This window comes from Emydura macquarii, unplaced genomic scaffold (assembly GCF_026122565.2).
Source record: "Emydura macquarii macquarii isolate MOO-44397 ecotype Brisbane River unplaced genomic scaffold, CSIRO-AGI_Emac_v2 contig_518, whole genome shotgun sequence".
In the NCBI taxonomy this organism is placed as follows: domain Eukaryota; kingdom Metazoa; phylum Chordata; order Testudines; family Chelidae; genus Emydura; species Emydura macquarii.
In genome coordinates this window covers 129,612-152,642 of record NW_027130655.1, presented here as the reverse complement: position 1 = coordinate 152,642, position 23,031 = coordinate 129,612, and the positions used below count along the sequence as shown (strand labels likewise).

Sequence of the window (23,031 nt, the reverse complement as noted above, 5' to 3'; positions counted from 1 at the left end):
TTTCTTTAAATGAAAACTGGTATTCTGGTGAATCTAGATATGTCTTGGTGGCTGGAACTTTATAATATCCTATAAGGATATTACGAATACATATTACAGTATGTCCCCATGCTCAACTTTGTCCTTGGATTTAGGTTAGCCAAGTAGTGATCAAGGGCTGAGTTACACAGAACAGGGAGACCTACATTTTGAACAGCTCTCCATCTCCTTAATCTGAAAAGCATATTAATGTGTCATAGAAGACAACATACCATGCCAAGTTTCTACCAGGAGTAGCATTAGGTAATATATTTGCCTGTGTAACTGCCTCTGACTTGTTCCTCATCTTTGGGCTTGAACTTTGGGCTGGGGCCTTTACCTCAGGCAGTAGCGACTTACAGGGTTAGATCCTCCCTGAAGCTGGTGATCTGGTCTCAAGTGGTGTTATAAGTGGCAGGATCTGTACAGGAATGTGAATTGCTGTGGATCTCTGAAGCTCAAGATGGTAACAGCTGTCTCTACTGTCCTCCTAGTGGCATTGAAGTGCTGTGGGAATGGAAGTCTCCTGGCTGTCTTCCTCAGGTCTCTTAGAAAGGGGTTTGTGTGGGCTCTAGCAGCTGGGGGTTGAGGGTGCTGCCAGGAGGTGAGTTGAGATGACCTAGGCATTTGATAACCTCTGCAGAAAGATCATTGGCCAAGTGACTCCAGTATTTGTCACCATCTTTCCCTCTCCCCTCTAACTCTTGGCCAGGGGGTGAGGCCACCCTGCCCGAGCCGGCGCCGAGCTGCGGGGCTGGAATGGGAGAGGTGGGGGCACCGCCCGGAGGGTAAGTGCGAGGGGGATGGCGGAGCCCGGCCAGAGCTGGGTTCCACCGCCACAATGAGCCTCAGAAAGTCCCCTGCACAGGAGGAGGTAAACAATGTGTCATCTCCCTTGCAAGTACAAATCTCCCCCTCCCCAGGGCAGCTGGGGGGTGGTGCCGTCAGGTGGGAGCCAGGGACCCCTCCTGTTCTGTGTGTGTGTGTGGGGGGGGGAAGCACGTGAGGCCTGAGGCGGGGGTCGCAAATGCAGGCTTGGCCACCGGGTGCCGGAGACCCACAGTACACCACTGGTCCACACCACCACTGAGGTGGGATAAGGGCTTCACATGGAGAAATTCATTTGGGGTTGCCTCATCCAAGTTAAAGCATCTCTGTTAGCTTGACACTGAATGATCTGGTTAACTTTGTTCCCCATACATCAGCTGTTAGAGAGCCACTGCTGTTTAGATGTTATCTTGCTCAGCTACTGCTGAGATGAGGGCCCTCCATTACAATAGTATTTGAGCATCTCAGGTTCTTTAACATCTCAATCCTCGCACCATCCCAGGGAGGGAGGGAAGTGTTATTCGCCCCATGTTAGATACAACCTGAGACAGGAGAAACCCAAGGGCTAGATTTACAAAGGGGAGGAGGCTTAGCATTGCAGTGCCCAACTCCCTGGTGCTTTACTGCCCCATGGATTTCTCAGCCCCAAATTAGAGGCCCCGGCTCCTCATACCGTGGAAGAGGAGAGTTATGTACATAAAGACTGGAGTCTCAGTATCTAGCCAGCAGAGCAGGAAGTTGCCTAAACTAGCCAGGAGTAAAATACAGAGGAAAGGGGCCCAGATCCACAAAGGGATGTAGACACCAGACTGATAGGCTGGAGGGAGCTACCTAGCTCAATGTGGGAGTATCTGCTATGAAGTCTGTCCTGGAGTTAGGTGCCTAAACCAGAGCAGCCTTTTCTCATGGAAAAAATAAGAGGCAAACCCTCTTATAGCCAATAGTAGAATGTTCTTACTTGGGATGTGGGAGGCTGATTTTTCAATCGTTGCACTGCCTGAGTTGGAGAAGGGACTTGAACCTATAGCTCCCACAGCTGAGTTCAGTGTCTGAATCCCTGGGCATTGTAAAGTAAGGGGTAGGTCTCTTATTCTCTGCTGTTGAGCTGTGTACTAATTAGTCAATTGGGCAAGAGAAAGGGCAAGTAAGTAGTTAACTCTTTAGCTCAGTGGTTGAATACTCACACACTAGGTGGGAGAGTCATGTTGAAGTCCCTGTGTTAATGACTAGCTCCAACAAAAGAGATTGCGAAATCTCCTTATATGTGCCTGATAGCCTGGTGGGGAGGGTGGGGAGAGCTGGGAGACCTAGGTACAAATCTCCTCCTCCAACTCAGGCAGAACAGAGATTGAAGCCTATGTAGCTTAACTCGTAAGTTATTTCTCTGACACTGCCTTTTGTGCAGTTTCAGCACACTGAGCACAACCACAGACTGGGAGACGGGGGAACGCATAGTTTAAAAATCCTGCCAGGGCTTAGGTTGGAGCAGAAGCTCTAAGGAGCTCTCTAGCTATGGAGAGGTTTCAGGACAGAGATGGCTTTGTGCATGTCCACTGGCAGAAATTTAGGCAGCAGCTGAGTGGTGACTAAATGTTGGGTTGAGGTACACATCCTGTTGTGAAACTAGGCCAAAGAGACTTGCTCATGCTCACACAGGAAGTCTGGTAGAGCAGGGAATTGAATTGGGGCTTTCTTGAGTCCCAGTCTGGTACCCAAAATAGTGGCCCACCCTCGCACTTACTGATACTAGTGCAGTCCTGTCATACCGAAAGAAGGGAACTCATCATTTTTGATACTGTGGATGTCACTGTCTCATGGCCCGCCCTAGTCATGCTCAGCTAATATATCCTGTGACACCTGAAGCAACTGCTTCTATGGAAAATGAATGTTAGGAAAATAAGTAAGTAGTTTTAAGTGTCTTAATGTGCTTTAGCATTTGGAAACAAGGTAGCATTATAGGACTAACCAGTTTTCACTCATCTGCAAACAATTTTTGGTTCACAATGCAAAACTGCTGAGTTAGATCAAATCAGCAATTCTGTCACAGAGCATTACACTGAAATAGACGTGAATATTCTATTTCTGGTGCCTGTCTAGTTTGGGAATCTGTTGTGCCCTTTCAAAGGGACAGAGTAAACTGGAAAAAAAATCACACTGCTATCTGAAATGATTTTACTGGCTAAGAACTCTTAAAAGAAAAGTGCCCTCTGCCAAAAACAAGCAATATTTCACAGCACTGTATCAAGCACAATGAGAAGGGAAAAACATTTTTCTCACTTGTTTGCTTTGACACTACTGCACACTGTAAAAAGCACAGTGTCATTGTTTCCGTTTTATTGTTAGTCAGTTTCCTTTGTAGTCCACTTGGGTCTCTCTCTCTCTATTACAACAGGTGTGAGAAAAACAAGTTTTTAAAAATTAGAAACTGATTGTAATACCAGAGCCAAGGTTGGGGATGTGGGATCAGTAGCAAATATAGATCCCACAATACCTTTTCACACACCTAGGACACTCAGCAATTAAGCTGATAGGGATCCTTTAACTTTCCAGGAGTGGCTTACACTGTTGAAAAACCCAGTACAATTTATGCTGTATGATCTGGAAAAAGGGGTAAACGGAGGTGTCAAAATTTGTAGATGATACAAAATTACTCAAGATAGTTAAATCCAAAGCAGACTGAGAAGTGTTACAAAGGGATCTCACAAAAGTGAGTGAATAGGCAACAAAATGGCAAATGAAATACAATGTTGATAAATACAAAGTAATGCAGATCGTAAAATATAAACCCACCTATACATACAAAATGATGGGCTGGGTGAGGGGAGACCGAAGGGACTAAATTAGCTGTTACCACTCAAGCAAGAGATCTTGGACTCATTGTCGACAATTCTCTCAAAACAGCTGCTCAATGTGCAGCGGCAGTCAAAAAAGCTAACAGAATGTTAGGAACATTAGGAAAAAGAAAGATAAGAGAGAAAATAGTATAATGCTGCTATATAAATCCATGGTATGCCCACACTTTGAATACTGATTGCAGTTCTGGTCACCCCATCTCAAAAAAGATTATCAGAATTGGAAAAGGTACAGAGAAGGGCAACAAAAATTATTAGCGGTATGGAACAGATTCCATAGGCAGTGAGATTCAAAAGACTGGGACTGTTTAGGGTGGAAAAGCGATGACCAAGGGGGATATAATAGCCATCTTTAAAATAATGAATGGTGTGGAGCAAGTGACTAAGGAAGTGTTATTTGCCACTTCACATAACACAAGAAGCAGGTGTCACGCACTGAAATTAATAGGCAGCATGTATAAAACAAACAAAAGGAAGTACTTCTTCACGCAACACGCAGTCAACCTGTGGAACTCATTGCCACGGGATGGTGTGAAGGCCAAAATTATAACTGGGGTCAAACAGGCTCGCTGATGGGGAGCATGGGGGGCAGTTGCCCAGGGGCCCAGCGATTTAAAAGTGCCCACTGGGAGGGAAGAATAGCTATATATCCTCCTTTCCTTCATGCCTCCCCTTCCCCAAGGTCCCAAACACTCACACTCTCCACCCCTCCCCTTTGCCAAGCTTATTTATTGTGTGCCATGCAGTTTTCCAGGTGGATGAGGAGGTGGTATCTGCTACTCAGCTTCCCAGGTTCATCAGTAATCTCCCTGGGGAGCCCAAGGGACCCGGGAAGCTGAGCAGCAGATACCACCTCCTCAGCCACCTGGGAACCTGCATGGCGTATAATAAATAAGTAAAAACTTCCAGCGAAAGCCCACTCGGACCTCAGCCATCCCTTTCTAGGGCTGGCCATTGACTGTTCTGCCCTGGGGCCAGGAATTGCTGTTGATGGGCCAGGTTCAAAAAAGAATGAGAAGTTAATGGAGGCTAGGACCATCAATGTCCATTAGCCACAATGAGCAGAGATGTAATCCCATGCTTTGGGTGTCCTAAGACTCTACCTGCCAGAAGCTGGGAGTGGATGACAGGGAATGGATCCAGCAATAATTGCCCTGTTCTAGTCATTCCTTCTGAAGCATCTGGCTTTGGCCACTGTCAGAAGCTAGGCTACTGGGCTAGATGGACCCTTGGCTGACCCAGGAGGGCCGTTAGAATCATAGAATATTAGAATATTAGAGTTGGAAGGGACCTCAGGAGGTCATTTAGTCCAACCCCCTGCTCAAAGCAGGACTAAACTCAGCTATATCATCCCAGCCAGGGCTTTGTCAAGCCTCAGCTTAAAAACCTCTAAGGATGGAGATTCCACCACCTCTCTAGGTAACCCATTCCAGTGCTTCACCACCCTCCTAGTGAAAAACTTTTTCCTAATGTTCAACCTAGACCTCCCCCCCTTGTAACTTGAGACCGTTGCTCCTTGTTCTGTCATCTTCAACCACCGAGAACAGCCTAGCCCCATCCTCCCTGGAACTCCCTTTCAGGTAGTTAAAGGCCTCTATCAAATCCCCCCTCATTCTTCTCTTTTGCAGACTAAACAAGCCCAGTTCCCTTAGCCTCTCCTCATAAGTCCTGTGCTCCAGCCCCTAATCATTTTTGTTGCCCTCTGCTGGACTCTCTCCAACTGGTCCACATCCTTTTTGTAGTGGGGGGCCCAAAACTGGACACAATATTCTAAATACGGCCTCACCAATGCCGAATAGAGGGGAATAATCACTTCCCGCAAACTGCTGGCAATGCCCCTCCTAATGCAGCCCAATATGCTATTAGCCTTCTTGACAACCTGGGCACACTGCTGACTCATATCCAGCTTTTTATCCACTGTTACCCCCAGGTCCTTTTCTGCAGTACTGCTGCCTAGCTCGTCGGTCTCCAGTCTATAGCTGTGCATGGGATTCTTCCTTCCTAAGTGGAGGACTCTGCACTTGTCCTTGTTGAACCTCATGAGATTTCTTTTAGCCCAATCCTCCAGTTTGTTTAGGTCCTTCTGTATCCTATCCCTACCTTCCAGGGTATCTACCACTCCCCGCAAATTAGTGTCATCCGCAAACTTGCTGAGGGTGCAATCTACCCCATCCTCCAGATCATTAATGAAGATGTTGAACAAAACCGGCCCCAGGACCGACCCCTGGGGCACTCCGCTTGTGACCGGTTGCCAGCTAGACATGGAGCCATTGATCACTACTCAGTGAGTCCTGTGCTCTAGCCAGTTCTCTATCCATTTTATAGTCCATTCATCCAAACCATACTTCTTTAACTTGCTGATAAGAATACTGTGAGAGACAGTATCAAAAGCTTTGCTAAAGTCAAGGTATATCACATCCACCGCCTTCCCTACATCCACAGAGCCAGTCACCTCATCATAGAAAGCAATCAGGTTGGTCAGGCATTACTTTCCCTTGGTGAATCTGTGTTGACTGTTCCTGATCACCTTCCTCTCTTCCAAGTGCCTTAAAATGGATTCCTTAAGGACCTGCTCCATGATTTTTCCAGGGATTGAAGTGAGGCTGACCGGTCTGTAGTTCCCTGGATCCTCTTTCCTCCCTTTTTTGAAGATGGGCACTACATTTGCTTTTTTCCAGTCCTCAGGGACCTCCCCCTATTGCCACGAGCTTTGAAAGATAATAGCCAATGGCTCTGAAATCACCTCAGCCAATTCCCTCAGCACCCTCGGGTGCATTGCATCCGGCCCCATGGACTTGTGTATGTCTAATCCTTCTAAATAGTCTTGGACCTGTTCCTTCAGCACTGCGGGATGTTCGCCTCCTTCCCATTCTGTGCCACCCAGTACAGTAGTCTGGGAGCTGACCTTGTCTGTGAAGACAGAGGCAAAAAAGGCATTGAGTACCTCAGCTTTCTCCATCCTCCGTCACTAGGTCCCCTCCCTCATTCTCTAAGGGGCCCACACTTTCCCTAATCTTCCTCTTGTTGGCAACATACCTGTAGAAACCCTTCTTGTTCCCCTTCACGTCCCTTGATAGCTGCAACTCCAGTTGTGCTTTGGCCTTCCTGATTTCATTCCTGCATGTTCGAGCAGTGTTTTTATAATCCTCCCTAGTCATCTGACCAAGCTTCCACTTCTTGTAAGCTTCTTTTTTGCGTTTAAGTTCGCCAAAGACTTCTTTGTTAAGTCAAGCTGGACGCCTACCATATTTGCTATTCTTTCTGCACATCAGGATGGTTTGCTCCTGTGCCCTCAATAAGGTCTCTTTAAAATACAGCCAGCTCTCTTGGATTCCTTTCTCCCTCATATTAGCCTCCCAGGGAATCCTGCCCATCAGTTCCCTGAGGGAGTCAAAGTCCGCTTTTCCGAAGTCCATGATCCATATCCTGCTGTTCTCCTTTCTTCCTTTTGTCAGGATCCTGAACTCGACCATCTCATGGTCACTGCTGCCTAGGTTGCCACCCACTTCTACTTCCCCTACCAAGTCTTCCCTGTTTGTGAGCAGCAGGTCAAGAGAAGCACGGCCCCTAATTGGTTGCTCCAGCACTTGCACCAGAAAATTGTCTGTGACAGTCTCCAAAAACTTCCTGGATTGTTTGTGCTCTGCTCTGCTGTATTCCTCTTCCACCGTTTTTGTGGTCTTACCCTGGGCAGGATCCCCTCCTGTACTCATAGCAGCCTTTCACTGGCGGATTTTTTGCACTAGATTCACAAAGGGATGTAGGCACCTAACTGCCTCTTTAAGGTCAACATTTAAGCTCCACTGCAATCCACAAAAACCTTGGTCAGCTGCCACCTACCCCTATATCCATATCAGCTGGGCCAGTAAAAGATAGTACCTCACCCACCTTGCCCCTCTTAGCTATCACTGTCAGTACTTAACGTCCCTAAGCTTCTACCCTTGAAGCACCTACATTTCAGGGACTGACTAGGAATATTAGAAACCTGAGCCTGCAGCTTCTATTCTCCACGGGAGCAAGACTGGACCTTTTGTTGTTATGACACTTTCTCCCCACCCCCTCCATGGCTACCAATTCTCCTATGACAGTGAAACTCCTCTGGTTCTGCCATGGGATGTATACCCAGCACCCACCTCCTGCTGGGAGCAGAGATCAGCCACCCACACATGCCCCATGAAGAGGCTCAATGCCTGCTCTAGGCATTGGATGATGTAGCTCTGTGGCCCAGTGCAGAATAGCTCCCCTCCCACAGCTAATGGATATCACTACAGGGCCTGGCCCCTCCTATTGAGGATGAAGGCTAGATAAAAGGTTTGCCCCTTAGTGAGCATGTGTAGGTCACTAACTGCTGAGCTCAGAGAGAACTGAGAGATCAATCACTGAATGCACAGCTGCCGCAGTTACCTCAGTTACAGCTCACCTGGGAAAAACTGGAGGTGTAGCCATTTAGTTCTAGCCTGCTGAAAATCTGTGTGAAAAAAAGGGACATAAACTCAGAAAATGAAGATTACTTACCTGTGACTGGAGTTCTTAGTGATGCAACTCCTTATTTCCGCTCATGGGCTTCCACAGTGGCACCATCTTCTAGCCATGCACATTAGAACACTCGCTCACCCCTCCTACCCCCACCTCCTTTGTGTTCCTGAGATTATAAAAGGGAGCATGGCGCTCTGCTGCCTCAGCTTCTTCCATGAGGCTATTAAAATCCTGAGGAAGAAGGAAAGGGGGGGGAATATGCAGATTCATCACCAGGAATTCCACTGATGGGTAAATAACCTTAATTTCTTCAAGTGTCCTTTGTGTATTCCCACTCATGGCATAGATTGTCATGAAGTACCCCCTACCAGTAAGGCGATTCACTGTCATACCAAACTGAGCAGCAGTTCTAAATGTTTGGGCTAGAGAGTAGTGCTTTGTGAATGTATATAGAGCTCCAAGTAGCAGCCCCACAGCAATTGAGTTCTGCAGTTAGAACATATAGAAGGCATGCTACAGTGAGAGCTGGTGCTCTGGTAGAGTGTAACCTAACCCTTACACGAGGTCAAGTGGATGCTAGTCAGAAACTTCTATGCCTTGTCTAACCCATCTAGATATAGTCTGTGAAGAGATAACAAGGAATTTCAGAACTTTTCCAATCTCTTGCTAGTAAGAGAGAGTTCTCTTTGCACCTAAACCTGCATCTTTGACTTGCCTAGGTAAACATGAAATTTAGGGAAAAAAAACTGATTATTCATTTGATTAATATGAAAGTCAGATATCATCATGGGAAGGAATGTAAGGTGGTGCTCCACCTTAGCTCTATCCTTATGGAAGATCAGCCACAGGCCCTGTAGTTCACTCATCCACTTTGATGGGCTTAGGGCTATTATGAAAGTCATTTTAATAGAGAGATGGAACAATGTACAATATGCCATAGGCTCAAAGGGAGGATTTCATTAGCTGCATAGGACTAAACTGAAATCTCCTGATAGTACTGGATCATTATTGGCAAGTTCCATCATAAATTTCTGAAACTGTATCATGTGCAAAGGTTGATTTATTATCTGTGAGCACATGGTGGGCAGCTAGAGCTCCTACCTGAACTTTCAAGAAGGATATAGAAGAACCTGAAAGCTTTAATTAAGTATTCAATAGACTAAATTGGTGCCAGTGAGGGAGTTACTCATTCCTCGCTTAGTTATCCACTTCACAGATCTCATCCACTTGAGTTCATAACACTTTCTGACTTTTTTTTTTTTTTTTTTTAGCATTAATGCCTTCTGCCCTTCTAAGAAACAGGAATTCTCAAGTCTGCACGTCTGATTCGATCAGGTGTAGTGATAGGAGCGTCTGGCTGATACATTTTGCTGTCCTGTTGAAGGCGGCGGGTGAAGCTTCCCCTTTGGGAAGCTAGCTCCCCATCCTGCCTTTTCTGGCCCAGGCCCCACCCACACTCCACCCAAGCTCTGCCCCAGGCCTCTCCCTCTCACCATGAGTCCCTGACTCCCTCCTCCTCTCCACTCCCAGGGTGCCGTGAGCTTCTGTGCACCTCCATGGCCAACTGGGTCGATGTGGGAGCCACCCTGGGAAGCCTGAGCCTGTGCAACCTGCCTCTATCCTGAGCTGATGCTCACACCTTCCTGCCGTGGTGCTGGCCTGTGCGCTGCTGCAGCAGCCCCTCCACGCAGTAGGGGTCCGGGCAATGCAACACCAGCCCTCCCCCATCTCACATATGCTTGTTTTGCCCCCAAATACTGACAAACCCCAGGCACTTTCACAGCACTGAGTGCTCCCCAAAACATGCTGCCCCTTTCGCCAGCCAACCTCCCCAGAATTGCTACCCCTAAAACCTTGCCCCTTTCCAACATGCCCCCCAAACTGTTGCCCCAGCCATACTCTGCCCACTATACAGTTCCCAAAAGACCTGTCACCCAATGCTACCCCAGCTATATTGTGTCCCCAAATGCTGCTCCAATTCTGCACTGCCCAAGAAACCATCATCCTAATCTGAAAAACAGCTGCCATGTTGCACCAGGCAGGCTCAAAAAACATCTCCCCTTTCTTTCACCCCCCCTTGGTTTCCTCATCGCTGCTCACTATGTGCATCCCCTCCTCTCCAACCCCCTCCCTGCTCAGCCCTCCTCCTCTCCACACAACCCCGAGACCCTGCCGCTTGTACTCTCCACCCCCTCCCCACAGACAAGTGTTCCCCGGCCACTTAAACAAGTTAAACTTGGGGGGAGCATTCGCTGTCCCAGGTGCCCGTAATTGCCGTTAGCCCGCTGCTTACCTCGTGGGAACACGCCGATGCCTGGCCCTGGCCCTGAGGACAGCATAGTGATGCCTGCCTGCCACACACTGAATGATCCAGCCCTGCTGTGGCTTGGAAGGGAGGGAACATCCCACCCACTGCACAGAGCATAAGGCTGGCCTAGTGGCATCTTGTCTTGTCTAGCCCTCCCACCTCCCATTTTGAACAGTGATGGGGGTGGGCCTGGTGGGGACCTGGTTGCCCTTGTTCTGGCAAGTTGCTCCAGCATCAACGGGAGGAGGAGTCCCGTAAAGTCCCAATCTCTTGTGGTCCAGGAGGGGTGTGTACAGTCTTGCATGAGTGAAGCATAATGTTTTGGAATTGTCAAAACACTTAGCAAGTGATGGAGGGGGAAGGAAGCGAGTGTGGAGAGGAGAAAGTTGTGAGTAGTAGGGGCTCAGAGGAGGAGGGGGCATATGGAGGAGAGAAGGGAAGCCGGGATCTCAAGCAGAGGGCCCTATCTGGACGCACGCGTCAAGCAACAGTGGAGAGAAGGGATGTGGCAAACAGCAGGGGGGGAGGGGAAAGTGAGTGGGGGAGTAGAGGAAGGACACATTGAGGGGGGGAGCAGGGAGGAGAGGAGGAATTGGTGAGCAGCAGCAGACTTCGTGGAACCTGTATGGAGCATAAATAAGCAAAAACTTCTGCCCTCCCAGGGGAAGGTGGGGGGGGGTGTGTGTGGAAGAGGCAGGGCCACCACGGCCCAGGTGGTCACCCATGGCTGCACCAGGGGAGGTTTAGTCTGCCCTGGTCTTTTATACCCACCACCTATGCTGTTGAGCTAATAAGTCTGGGGAAACCAGAAGAGGGCTATAGACTCCCTAGGAGAGGTGAGGAAGGCTCAGGAACAATGGCTGCCCTGCCCATGCTGAGGAAACCACAATTATCCTAGCTCCAGCTTGTCTTATTTTCATTTCTCTCATTTGTTGAAATGTTATCTCCACCCCCAGTTGGAGGCTTCTGAGGTGATCATTCCTGAGGAATGTTGGAGAACTGAAAACTACCCCCTCAGAATATTGTAAGGGTGAGTCCATTACATCCAAGATAGCAATATTTTTCTTGGAATGGTCAGCCATGTGAACATATTGTCTGCATTTGGATTATAACTTAACGCAAGCCAGAGCTGCAGCCTTCTCAGCCTGAGCAGAGCCTAAGGTGTGACAGAAGTGACGGAAGCCATGAGACACAGAAAGAATCATAGAATCATACAACTGGAAGGGACCTCAAGAGGTCATCTAGTCCAGGACCCTGTGCTTATGGCAAGACCCAGCATTATCTAGACCATCCCTCACATGTGTATGTCTAACTTGCTCTTAAAAGTCTCAAATGACGGAGATTCCACAACCTCCCTAGGCAATTTATTCCAGTGCTTAAATACCTTGACAATTAGGAAGTTTTTCCTAATGTCCAACCTAAACTGCCCTTGCTGCAATTTAAGTCCATTGCTTCTTGTCCTATCCTCAGAGATTAGAGACCATTTTTTTCTCCCTCCTCCTTGTAACAACCCTTTATGTACTTGAAAATTATTATGTCCACCCTCCCCCCCCACCTTCTCTTCTCCAGACTAAACAAACCCATTTTTTTAAATATTTCCTCACAGGTTACGTTTTCTAGACCTTTAATCATTTTTGTTGCTCTTCTCTGGACTTTCTCCAATTTGTCCACATCTTTCCTGAAATGGGGCACCCAGAACTGGATAGAATACTCCAGTTGAGGCCCAATCAGCATGGAGTAGAGTGGAAGAATTACTTCTCGCGTCTTGCTTACAACAGACCTGCTAATACATTCCAGAATGGTGTTTGGTTTTTTTGCAACAGTGTTACACTGTTGACTCATATTTAGTTTGTGATCCACTATGATCCCCAGATCCCTTTCTGCAGTACTCTTTCCTAGCGAGTCATTTCCCATTTTGTACGTGTGCAACTGATTGGTCCTTCCTAAGAGGAGTACTTTGTATTTGTCCTTATTGAATTCCATCCTGTTTACTTCAGACCATTTCTGCAGTTTGTCCAGATCATTTTTAATTTTAATCCTATCCTCCAAAGCATTTGCAATCCCTCCCAGTTTGGTTTCATCCCCAAACTTTATAAGTGTGCTCTCTATGCCATTATCTAAATCATTGATGAAGATATTGAACAGAACTGGACCCAGAACTGATCCCTGTGGGACCCCACTTGATATGCCCTTCCAACTTGACTGTGACCCTCTGATAACTACTCTCTGGGAACTGTTTTCCAACCACTTATGCAGCCACCTTATAGGAGCTCCAACCAGGTTGTATTTCAGTAGTTTGTTTATCAGAAGGTCATGCAAGACAGTATCAAAAGCCTTACTAAAGTCAAGGTATACCACATCTACTACCTCACCCATCCACAAGGCTTGTTACTCTGTGAAAGAAAGCTATCAGGTTGGTTTGACATAATTTGTTCTTGACAAATCCATGATGACTGTTACTTATCACCTTATTATCTTCTAGGTGTTTGCAAATTGATTGCTTACTTATTTGTTCCATTATCTTTCCAGGTTCTGAAGTTAGACTGAGTGGTCTGTAATTCCCCAGGTTGTCCTTATTTCCCTCTTTATAGAAGGGCACTATATTTACACTTTTTCAGTCCTCTGGAATTTCTCTCGTCTTCCATGACTTTTAGATGATAATCACTAATGGCTCAGATATCTCCTCAGTCAGCTCCTTGAGTATTCTAGGATGTATTTCATCAGGTCCGGGTGGCTTGAAGACATTTAAATTGTCTAAGTCATTTTTAACTTTTCTTTTTCTATTTTAGCTTCATATCCTACCTTATTTTCACTGGCATTCACTATGGTAGACATCCAATCACTATTATCCTTTTCGGTGAAAGATTGCTTTCCAAGTGGGATGAAGCATCTCTGTGGTAGATTGAAGCCTCAAATATTTCCTCTGAAAGAAAGGCTCTGCCTTACAGAAATAGAGAACCGTTCCTTTAAAAGGCATCCTTTGTATAGGTAGCAGAAAAGAACCTGTTCACTTGAGTCCTCTTGAAGGGGAAACATGTGTAAAATACGTCCTTGGGAAAATCCTTCTTTTTCTGAGGCTTTGATCATCTAGCAATCTAAATAAGGGTAGACAAATACACCCTGGCAACTTAAATGAGCTGCTACTTTGGATAGGTATTTTGTAAACAGCCAGGGAATGTAGATAAACCAAAAGGTAAGATTTTGTACTGGTTTTTGTCCAACCAAAACAAAGGTAGGGGTGGTACTTGACAGAGATATAGAAGTATGCATCTGTCAGATAGATCTACAAGCCAACCTAGGGTAGGCTGGCAGGGTGTGATGGATGCTGGTGTCAACATGTGGAAACATAATTTTCTGATAAAAGGAGCTGAGATTCCATAAATCTAATATCAGATAAAGCCTTCCTTCTTTATCTATATCAGAACATTTCAAGAGTAGAATATTTGACCTCTGAATTCCCTTGGTACATTCTCTTTGGCTCCTACTTCTAACAGGGTATGAACCTCTGCTCTTAACAAGGTTGGGAGGAAAAAGGGAATCTAATTGATGGCATAACCATTTTCTATGATCTCCAGAATCCATTTGTCCAGTGTGAATTCCAAGTGTTGACATAACAGGAAAGTTGGTCTTCAAAAGGTAGGAAATAAATAATAAATACCAGCCCCAAGATTTCCCCAGTGTATCTGGGGTTTTGTTTTTATTTGAAATCTATCAATGTATTTTGGATATAGAAGAAGGGAGCAATGGCCAGAAATAAATCAGTGTTATCTCTTAAAAGGGAAGTTTGTCAGAAGTTTTCCATGTGCCAGGCTTTGTTTTTCACTTGGGATCAACACTCCCTGTAAACATGCAAGGCTATGTGGCAATCTTCTAACTACAGCACAAATTCTGTGGCAGGGAGTGCAGCTGGTACCTGATCCAGTTCTGCGTGCTCGGCCGTCAACGGCCCGAAACCTCAGCAACCAGGAATAGAACAAATCAAAGCTCACCAGCAGAGAGGAGTGAGGTGGGAGGCAGGGGCTCCTGGGAGGGGACAGAAAGGGGTCTCACCTGAGGATTGGGTTTCAGGAATTGACCAGTGGCCTTTTTTTCTTCATCTTGGAGGTGGTAACCCTGACTGAGGCTGTAACCATGCAACATTATGGTGCTTAAAGGTTGCCAGCCCTCCATAGCACTAACAATCTTCATCATTAAAGAATCCTGACATTTGTCACTGACTTTCATGAACCGTGAGACTCGTGAACCCATCTGCTCAGTGCATTCAGGGCCTCCCATACCGGATGAGGCTCACTCAGGCAATATGATTTGTCCGCTTTTGCTTTGTCAATGCCACTTTGGCCCCAGAGGGGCTGCTCTGAATCTGCTCAATTTGAGCTACCAGATCCATTGAAATTTCCTCCTAGCAAGAATCAGATCCGCTCTTCCACATGGCCCAGGTGCACTAGCTTGGATTCTGCAGAAGAAAATCTAGCTGCCACTCTCCAGCACAATCAGAGTATAGGACTGCAAAAACTCCCTCAATTCAGGACAATATTACTCTACCAAAGAGAATCAATTCTGCGGGTTTGGTAACAAAGTGAGAATATGTTTAGGACCCTATTAAATAATAATGGGTCTAGACTTTAAATGGAGAGATCCAATACTGGACCAATACCAAAAAAGCATTACTAGACCAAAGACAAAGCTTAACTATTTATAACAATTGTATTGAAGAAGATACTAGTCCTTAACTACTGCTTCACAGCAGGGGAAAGCTTAGAATTCCAGCTTTGAAATTATTAAAATGTATAGTTCTAGTGGATAATGAGATACCACCTGCTAGCTGTCTGTGGGAAGACTGTTGCAGTTGCTTAGTTGACAGATCAGGACCTGTACGTGTCTCCAAGAACACAGTCCTGGACTGGTGACTAGGAAGAAAAACAGGTGAAGTGTGAGACGGTGAATTTGAGCAAGATGCTGCAGCTAGCAGTCAGTAAAAGAACTGCCCCGGGCTCAGCCTGTGAAGTTACATGAAAGGAGAAGTGTGCATTCTAACCAGTTTGGTTGTTCATTTAATCTTAACTGTGTCCACTTCTGACTAACTTATAGTAAACCACCCCAGGCTGCCAACATGTTCCCAAGTACCAATATAATCTGTGTTGTCTAATTTGTGAGTTAGGATATTCACTTTTCATTCCTAAATAAATGGAGTCAGTCATCTACATTTCACTTAAGAAACATTAACAGCAGTAATTCAGTTTAATTCCATATTTCAGATCATAGCCAATGTACTCCATCCAAATCCTCTATCAGATAGTTTTTGTTGTGCATGTGGAAGCTCTGTATATTGACTGCATCATATGGTGTCACGTGACCCAGGTCAGGCAATCTAGACCAACACTTACTGACCTCGTGTGTCACACACTGAGGTTGACACAAGGAGGACGTAGGTTCCCCTCCTCAACTTGGTTTGGGAACTCAGTGCTCTCCCACAGCTCTCCCTCCTCCTAAAATGGTGCAGCAAGAGTTCCTCCTACTTCTATTTTAATTAGAGGTCAGAGCCTTATTACAAGCTTCAGTTAGTTCCAAGCAGGAGAAACATGAAGGATACAGAGAAGGGAGCCTGTAACCACAAAACTTCATTTAGAGACATGCAATCACAGAGGAGTCCTTTGGCGGTTGATTTATGGGTCAGTTAGTTTACACAAGTAGGTGCCTGATCTTGAGAGATGCTGAGATCCCAGTGAAGGGATCACACCTCTCAAGACCAAACCCTTAGCTAGCTCAAGTCCTCAGGAAATCTTATAAATACCTCCTTTCTGGTGGATTTTTCCTCTTCTATCATCCTGTGTAAACCTGAGTTAAATCCAGACCAGATTGTCAATTTGAGTTGTGAATATTTAAGGGTGGGATTTTCCAAAGTGCCCAAGTGATTTCAAAATATAAGCCCCTTGCGGTTTTAATAGACTTGTGCTCCCAAGTTACTTGGGCCCCAACTCGTAAGTCAATACAGATGTGTATTCATGGTACAAATCCAAGTACCAGCTCATGAGGGACATTGCTTCTTTCGCAGCATTGACTGCGATCAAGTTGACACAGAGACAGTGAAATTCCTAAATTCGAGGTTGCTGTTCATGAAATCTAGTGTTAAATTTTATTTAGATATTTTCAGTTTGATTAAAAGAGAATGACATTAAAAAAGTAAAACTAAAATGTTTATTACATATTAATTTTACCATAATCAGTGCTGGAGGAGAGGGCATCTCTCCATTTATTGTATAACCAGACATATGAATAATGATATTTGTCCTGAAATTCTTACAGTCCTTTGTCTGACACATGCTGGATGTTTGAAGGACCCTTCTCATATGGCCCTGTATTATAAACATGTGCTGCACATCAATACACTTAGGTTTACTGAGAACAATGTAAACATCTTAAAAGTTTGAATAACTGTGTGCAAACGAATGCATCCCAGAGGAGGATTTTTAATTTCGACATTTTCAAAGGCTCCTGTTTGAGATTTAACAATGAATATAAACTCAGTTCTTTTCAAATAAAAGATCATTATGAACATCTGAACAAGGAACTTTACCAAATTAATGTGGGTACTCAGATGCCATCCTCATCATCACTGCCATATAGACACAATGAGTTGATGAGATATTTTCAAAGACGAGCAAATCCATCCTCATTGGTTTGTACAACTGTAGGATTGGCTGTAGAGACAGTTTCCACCTGTGGGCATATAGCTACAAAAAATCATAAACAAGAGACTGAGTCACATAACACACCGTTGTGCTCTGTCTGGCAATGTTCACCAGATGACTTACTCATGTGAGAAAATAAATAGTGCATTTTGACTCTAACATCCCATTAAATAAGATAACAGGAAGATCTGCTGGATTCATAAGGTTTAAGCATGAGGTACAGGAATATTTATTCCCATAGTCAAAGGGTGGTCTACCGAATTCCACATCTTGCTGTGTTCTAATGGCCATCTGAATTGTCTTCCATCTTTCATGACAAGCAATCAGCTATCCTGTAACCAAAAAGCAAACAAACACTCTTTACACCTCAGAATTGCATTGCCATTACTGACCAACTGTGTTAGGATATAATCTTTTCTACTGCTCCTTGCAGTAACTGGCCATGTTCTGCTTTCACATACACTAGTGTCCATCAGGTCCAAATTTTACTGAACCCAGTGAGTTACTCTGTGTTACACTGGTACAACAGGACAGAAAATGATCTAATTACTCACAGATTATTCTACTTATTTAATATTTCAGAAGGAAAAAAATCAGTGGAAGTAGAACATCTGACTTCTAAGAGTGCGCTTGGCCAAAACACAAAAAACTAATCCCCGGTGTTAGAGAAAAAAATAATACACACAGTGATATCTGCATTTACTGAAAATAGAGGGTTATATATTTTGATAGTTTAGTGTTTAATGAGTGTAATCTTATTAAGTGATAGCAAAAAAGTATGCAAAGCACCAGTGTTTTAAAAAGGCACATAAGAGTTTTATGCATACCTTGAATAGTAGCAGATTTTAAACAGACCTGCACATGCTTTATTACCCACCTCAGGTTCTGGTCTTTCCTGGTGTGTTTCTATTCCATTCTGATCCAGCATATGTTCTGTGGTCTCCACCTCAATATCCACGTGGGCCTGTACTTTGGGCTTTTCATTCTCCCATTTTGCAAAGCCTTTGTTCTTTCCAGCTTTGCTATGGAACTTGGACTTCATTTTGGGGAAGGTATGGGAACCTGAGTCACTCCAGCCAGGTTCATGCCACAACGGTTCTGTCTGTGTTGCTTGGCTGGTGGTAGCCCGCTGGAGACGAACTGAAATCTTTCGAGAAGAGCCAGTCACTAGGGTGATTGCTCTGCCATCTAGGTCCTGATGCTCTGTAGCAACACTGGGGAATTCAAATACTTCATCTTGTACTATAGGAGAGAGATTGAAATAAATTTATTTTCAATATACAACTTCAAGATCACTAGATGCTTCCAACATATTTTCAGCAGGAATCTCCTAAGCCAAGTTCCAACTCTTACCAGTTAACATTTAGGATTTGATTCTTCCAGCCTTACTCAGACAGAATAGCACCTTACTCCCTGGGGTAGCCCCACAATTTTTTATAGCAGGTCTCTTCTTAGCATAAGTTGCTACTCCACGTGAGTAAGGGTGGCATGATCAAGCCATTATTTAGCACAATGGGTTTGCATGGGGCTTTGTGGAGATGTTTTTTTTTTTTTTAATAGAAGAAAGCAAAATTGTGGGGAAGAGGAGAAGGAGGAGGGGTCACTTTGCAGCAGTAAGCCATGAAGGAGTTCTACCTGACTCAGCTAAAATCCTTCTTGGGGTGGAATGGCAGTTCTACTGTGATTTGAAAACACACCTCCGGGCCCCAGACCAACTCCAATATGAAGGAGGTGGTATAGACAGAGCTCCCGGATCCTGTTCGCAATGTCCATATTCTATTTTGGGACTGCCACTGGCCTTGCACATGAGAATGGTGAGAAAGGGTGAAAGGGGAAGTAAAGGATTGGGTAAGGCTGGAGTAGCATCACTACCTCCCCCAACTACTGGCAGTAGAGGTGACCTGCTACCAGGAGGAGCGAATTTTACTGTATTTTTACTGTAAATTTTACTTGTGTGTTAGGGTGCCTAGAGCCTTGCATAGGTATATTTTTATTATTTAAATCTTAAAAGTAATACAAGGTGCACACTTTCAAATGGTAATGGAGCTATTTGCTACAGCATTCGCTCCTTCAAAGGCCCTGGAAGCACAGCAGTTAGGAGTCCCATCTGTGGGGACTGTATTCTTCAAGGACATAATAACAACAAGTCTTAATGTAGCTGGGAACTACAGTAGGATGTGCTGATGGATTATGGGAATACCTTTAGGTTCCCAAAAGTCTGCTCTATGTGCAGATGTAACGATTAAATTAGAGCTAACGCAGTTTTGATGTTGGGTGCTGTCAAAAAGCATTCAAAATAAGTGCAAATTAGAAATAAAGGCTGCTTTTACCTGGAGGCAGAGACGGACTGCTAGGCAGAGAACCATGATTACTGCCCATGGAGGTTCCTCTGGCGAACTTCCTGCAAGCCAGCACAAGCAGGTCTCTGCACTGCTTATGGCAGTTGGCACCACAATCTGTTTAAAAAAAAAAATTGCTAAAGCATGGAGAGTCAGCTGTAGTGCTGGTAAAGTGCTATGAACAAGCATGCACGTGCAAAAGTTCTGTTAAAGATTTTGAGGAGACAAAAAGTAAGGGGAATTTGTGGGTTACCAACTGATTGGTTTCCATGACAACTAGCCTTTGGTACAAATACAAGTCAGTCAAGCCGTGGTTTTGTTTTGTTTTTTTAAATGGCACCAGAATGTGCACTGAGGGTAGAGGCAGAGCCAGTCACCACAGGGGTGATAAATGGATCTGAGCAGGTCACCATCTGCAAAGAATCTGCTCCAATGGACCAACCTCCAAAAAAGTGGACTAGCTGGGTCTTTTGTTTGATGTGGTAAACACTGGGTGTTTCAAGGAGCTTCTATTTATATTTAGGGCTTCTGAATTTTGGTTTTAATCGATAAGCACTGATAAAACACCCCCCCCCCCAATTAAAAAAAATCAGCATTTACCCAATAAACATTAGAAAAACAATCAGATATGGTTACTTGTATCTAAGGTCTCCCCATAGCAGTAATGTGGACTACAGGAGTGTGATTTCTAAAGCACAGTAACAGGTTGCATATTAATTGGTTCATGCAGACCCTGCAGATATGCAATAGAAGTTCCCTGGTAGATTTTAGCTTAGTGCTGTTTCAAACATCACCATCATGTTCATGTGTGCTAGAAAACATTACAAAGAGATTACTCATTACAGTATATACTATTGTAATGAGTAATGTATATCATATACATTCTGAGCTTTTTGGTCAGATCAAAATGTTAAAACACGTCAGGATTTCTCTCTACTTAACACGGAGTGAGTTAGTTTTACCAATGTAAATTCTAATCACTATCACTGAGTTACATCCTTATGGAACCGGAGATCACACTGGATTTCTGGCTTGCAGTGTATGAGCATGCAGCAGGCATCTTATAACAGCAAGACTTCACAAATTACTGACAACTGTGTTGCAAATGACTCATCAAAATTTGGATGAACAGATAATGTTTTTGACAAAAATATGAGTCTGACTTATTTGTGCTAAACATTATCATATCTATGTCTTGAAAACAACATCCATGCATTATGTATTTACCTTTGCATTTATATCCTTGTTTGATTATACCCCAGAGCTGCAATGAAAGACAAAAGAACATCAAGAAATCAGAAAAGAAAGCTGGAAGGAAAACAAGGTCATAAATGAAGGAAGTACCAATAGCTACAAAAGCACAAACAGGATATAACTGCTCTCAACACCCTTCCTGTTAGATAGAACTCCCCCTCCAGTTGTGATAAAACTAGACTGGCTTCCCCCCTCACGTCTCCTACCTACAATGGAGCTAGCATAGGAGAGAAGAGACAGAAGACACCTGCTTCCAGAAATGAGTGAAAAATTGCCATCTTGTCAGTTTACCTAAATGAATCTGTGTAACACTTGAAGTGCTTAATGTAATCTAGACATGTATTTCTAACATAGCCATTCTTGGGCTACTTGGATGGCATGTGGCATCCAACTATGTCAGGATAAAATAACTAAGATTCAAAATTCAGCTCTCATTTACTATAGCAGTCTCCAACCCACCCACCGTAAAAGACAGTTCTAGCCATTTCCAAAAATGGCTGAAGATAAATCTCAAAACTGGCATGAAAATGGGCCCTGGGGCTCAACCCTGCAACCCTCCCTCCCATGCTCACATCAGAAATCCCACTGAAGCAGATGAGCCAGCTTGTATAAGTGAAAGAGGTAGTATTAGGCTCTTAACAAGCAGCATGTGCTTTGCTAACTTTGAATGAAATTAGTTTGAATGTAACACAGGTATGATCATTAGACAGTAGAAAATCCCAATAAGCGGTTGTCTGTGCACTACATCTTTTAGGTTACAGGAATTTACAAGAAGGGCTGCTTCCGGGGTAGACAACTAGAGGCAATTGTCCCAGGCCCTAGCTTGAGAGGAGGGATCTGGGACCATATGCAATCCTATCAGCAGCACAGCACTGTCTCACTACCCAGCAACCTGGATGATGCTGCTGCAGCTTCTTCAGAGAGTGATTGAGGGTGCAGGGGAGAAAGAATGATGTGTGGGAGCAACACAACTTCATTGCAACTCAGTATGAAGAGCCTGGAGTACCATTCTGACAAATGGGACCAAAAAAAAAAAAAAAAGTTTGGTGGGCTGAAAGACTTTTTTAAAAAGTGTGTGTGTGTGTGTGGTGGTGGTGGTGGTGGTGGTGGGGGGGGGGGGGGGATTTTAAAGAGCCAAAACAGGTATGTGGAGAGAAAAGTGTGAGCGCGTGCATGTGGGAAAAAACCCATAGGGGCAGATGGGATAGAAAAATCTGGGGATTAAGGAAACACAAAAGCGAGAAGTAGGAGAGTGCAAAAGGCAGGGGAAAGGATGTAAAGGAAAGCTAGGTGAAGGGATGCACACCAAACAGAAGGATTTGGAAAAGAAAATGGGGTGGAGTGAAGTAGAGCAACCAAGATAGAAGGAAGGTGGGTAAAAGAACAACAGGGGACAGCAGCAGGAATAAGGGTGAGTGGTGAATTTAGTCCATGATTTATACCCACTGCTATACTGTTAAAGTTCTTCTTTCCCTTTGTTCTCTCTTATACTTAACACAACAGATTTGATTTACATGGACAGGTAATAAGAATGGAGCCCATTTGTATAAGTTTGGAAAGTGACACCAGAACCGACACGATTAACTATTTTACATGACTTTGCCAGCCCCCTTTGCTGGTACCTATTTATGATTCTTCATAGCAAGAAATGAGTTTTTGATCATTATTTGTTTCTATTCATCTTGGAACCAGTACTCCCTAATATCATTTTGACTAAGTTATCCCATCAACATTATACCTTTCTTAGCCTCTAATTTGACATCACTATGATGGTTACACAATGGAGATCAAGTTACAAATTCTACCCCTGCAAGTTTGAAGAAGTTTGACACAGATTTTCTGGGAGCTCACTTGAGATAGCTCTGAGTTAAGTGGAAATGTCTGAACAGTCTTCACTGCATTAAAACAACACTGGATACGACTTTGACCTGTAATAGCCATATCAGTTCAGCATTGTCAAATGCCAAGAGATTTTAGCTTGACATTTAATATTCCCATGTATTTAATAATAGATGTTTTATTGGCTAACACTGACCTTTAATTGTCATTTCAATTCTGCCTTGTGCAATATCAGTGCACATCATTTTGACTTTGAATCACCACATCAGTTCAGAACTAAGCACTACCCCTGAATGAACAGAACTAAAATGCAGAACTAATGTATGAAGAGCTTTTAAGTTCAATTTCTTTTGCTCTCATTACATACTCTGGGACAAATTCACCCTGGCACAGAGTCATTGGATTTACATCAGGGATGTCTTTGACCC

At 44.4% G+C, this 23,031-nt stretch overlaps 1 protein-coding gene across 6 annotated transcripts in view; it reads right to left on the bottom strand.

The window, feature by feature from the left end:
• Nucleotides 1–16,592: 16,592 nt before the first annotated feature.
• Nucleotides 16,593–23,031, bottom strand: part of RASGRP3 (RAS guanyl releasing protein 3) — a 91,067-nt gene continuing 84,628 nt past the window's right edge. For all 6 annotated transcript variants that reach the window (XM_067539096.1, XM_067539099.1, XM_067539095.1 and 3 more), the window contains 4 exons: nucleotides 20,738–20,774; nucleotides 19,502–19,627; nucleotides 18,049–18,413; nucleotides 16,593–17,503 (listed from right to left, as the gene is read on the bottom strand). In XM_067539096.1, the coding sequence (XP_067395197.1) occupies nucleotides 17,495–17,503; nucleotides 18,049–18,413; nucleotides 19,502–19,627; nucleotides 20,738–20,774 (537 nt within the window). In that variant the 3' untranslated portion in view covers nucleotides 16,593–17,494. The remainder of the gene's footprint in view (nucleotides 17,504–18,048; nucleotides 18,414–19,501; nucleotides 19,628–20,737; nucleotides 20,775–23,031) is intronic.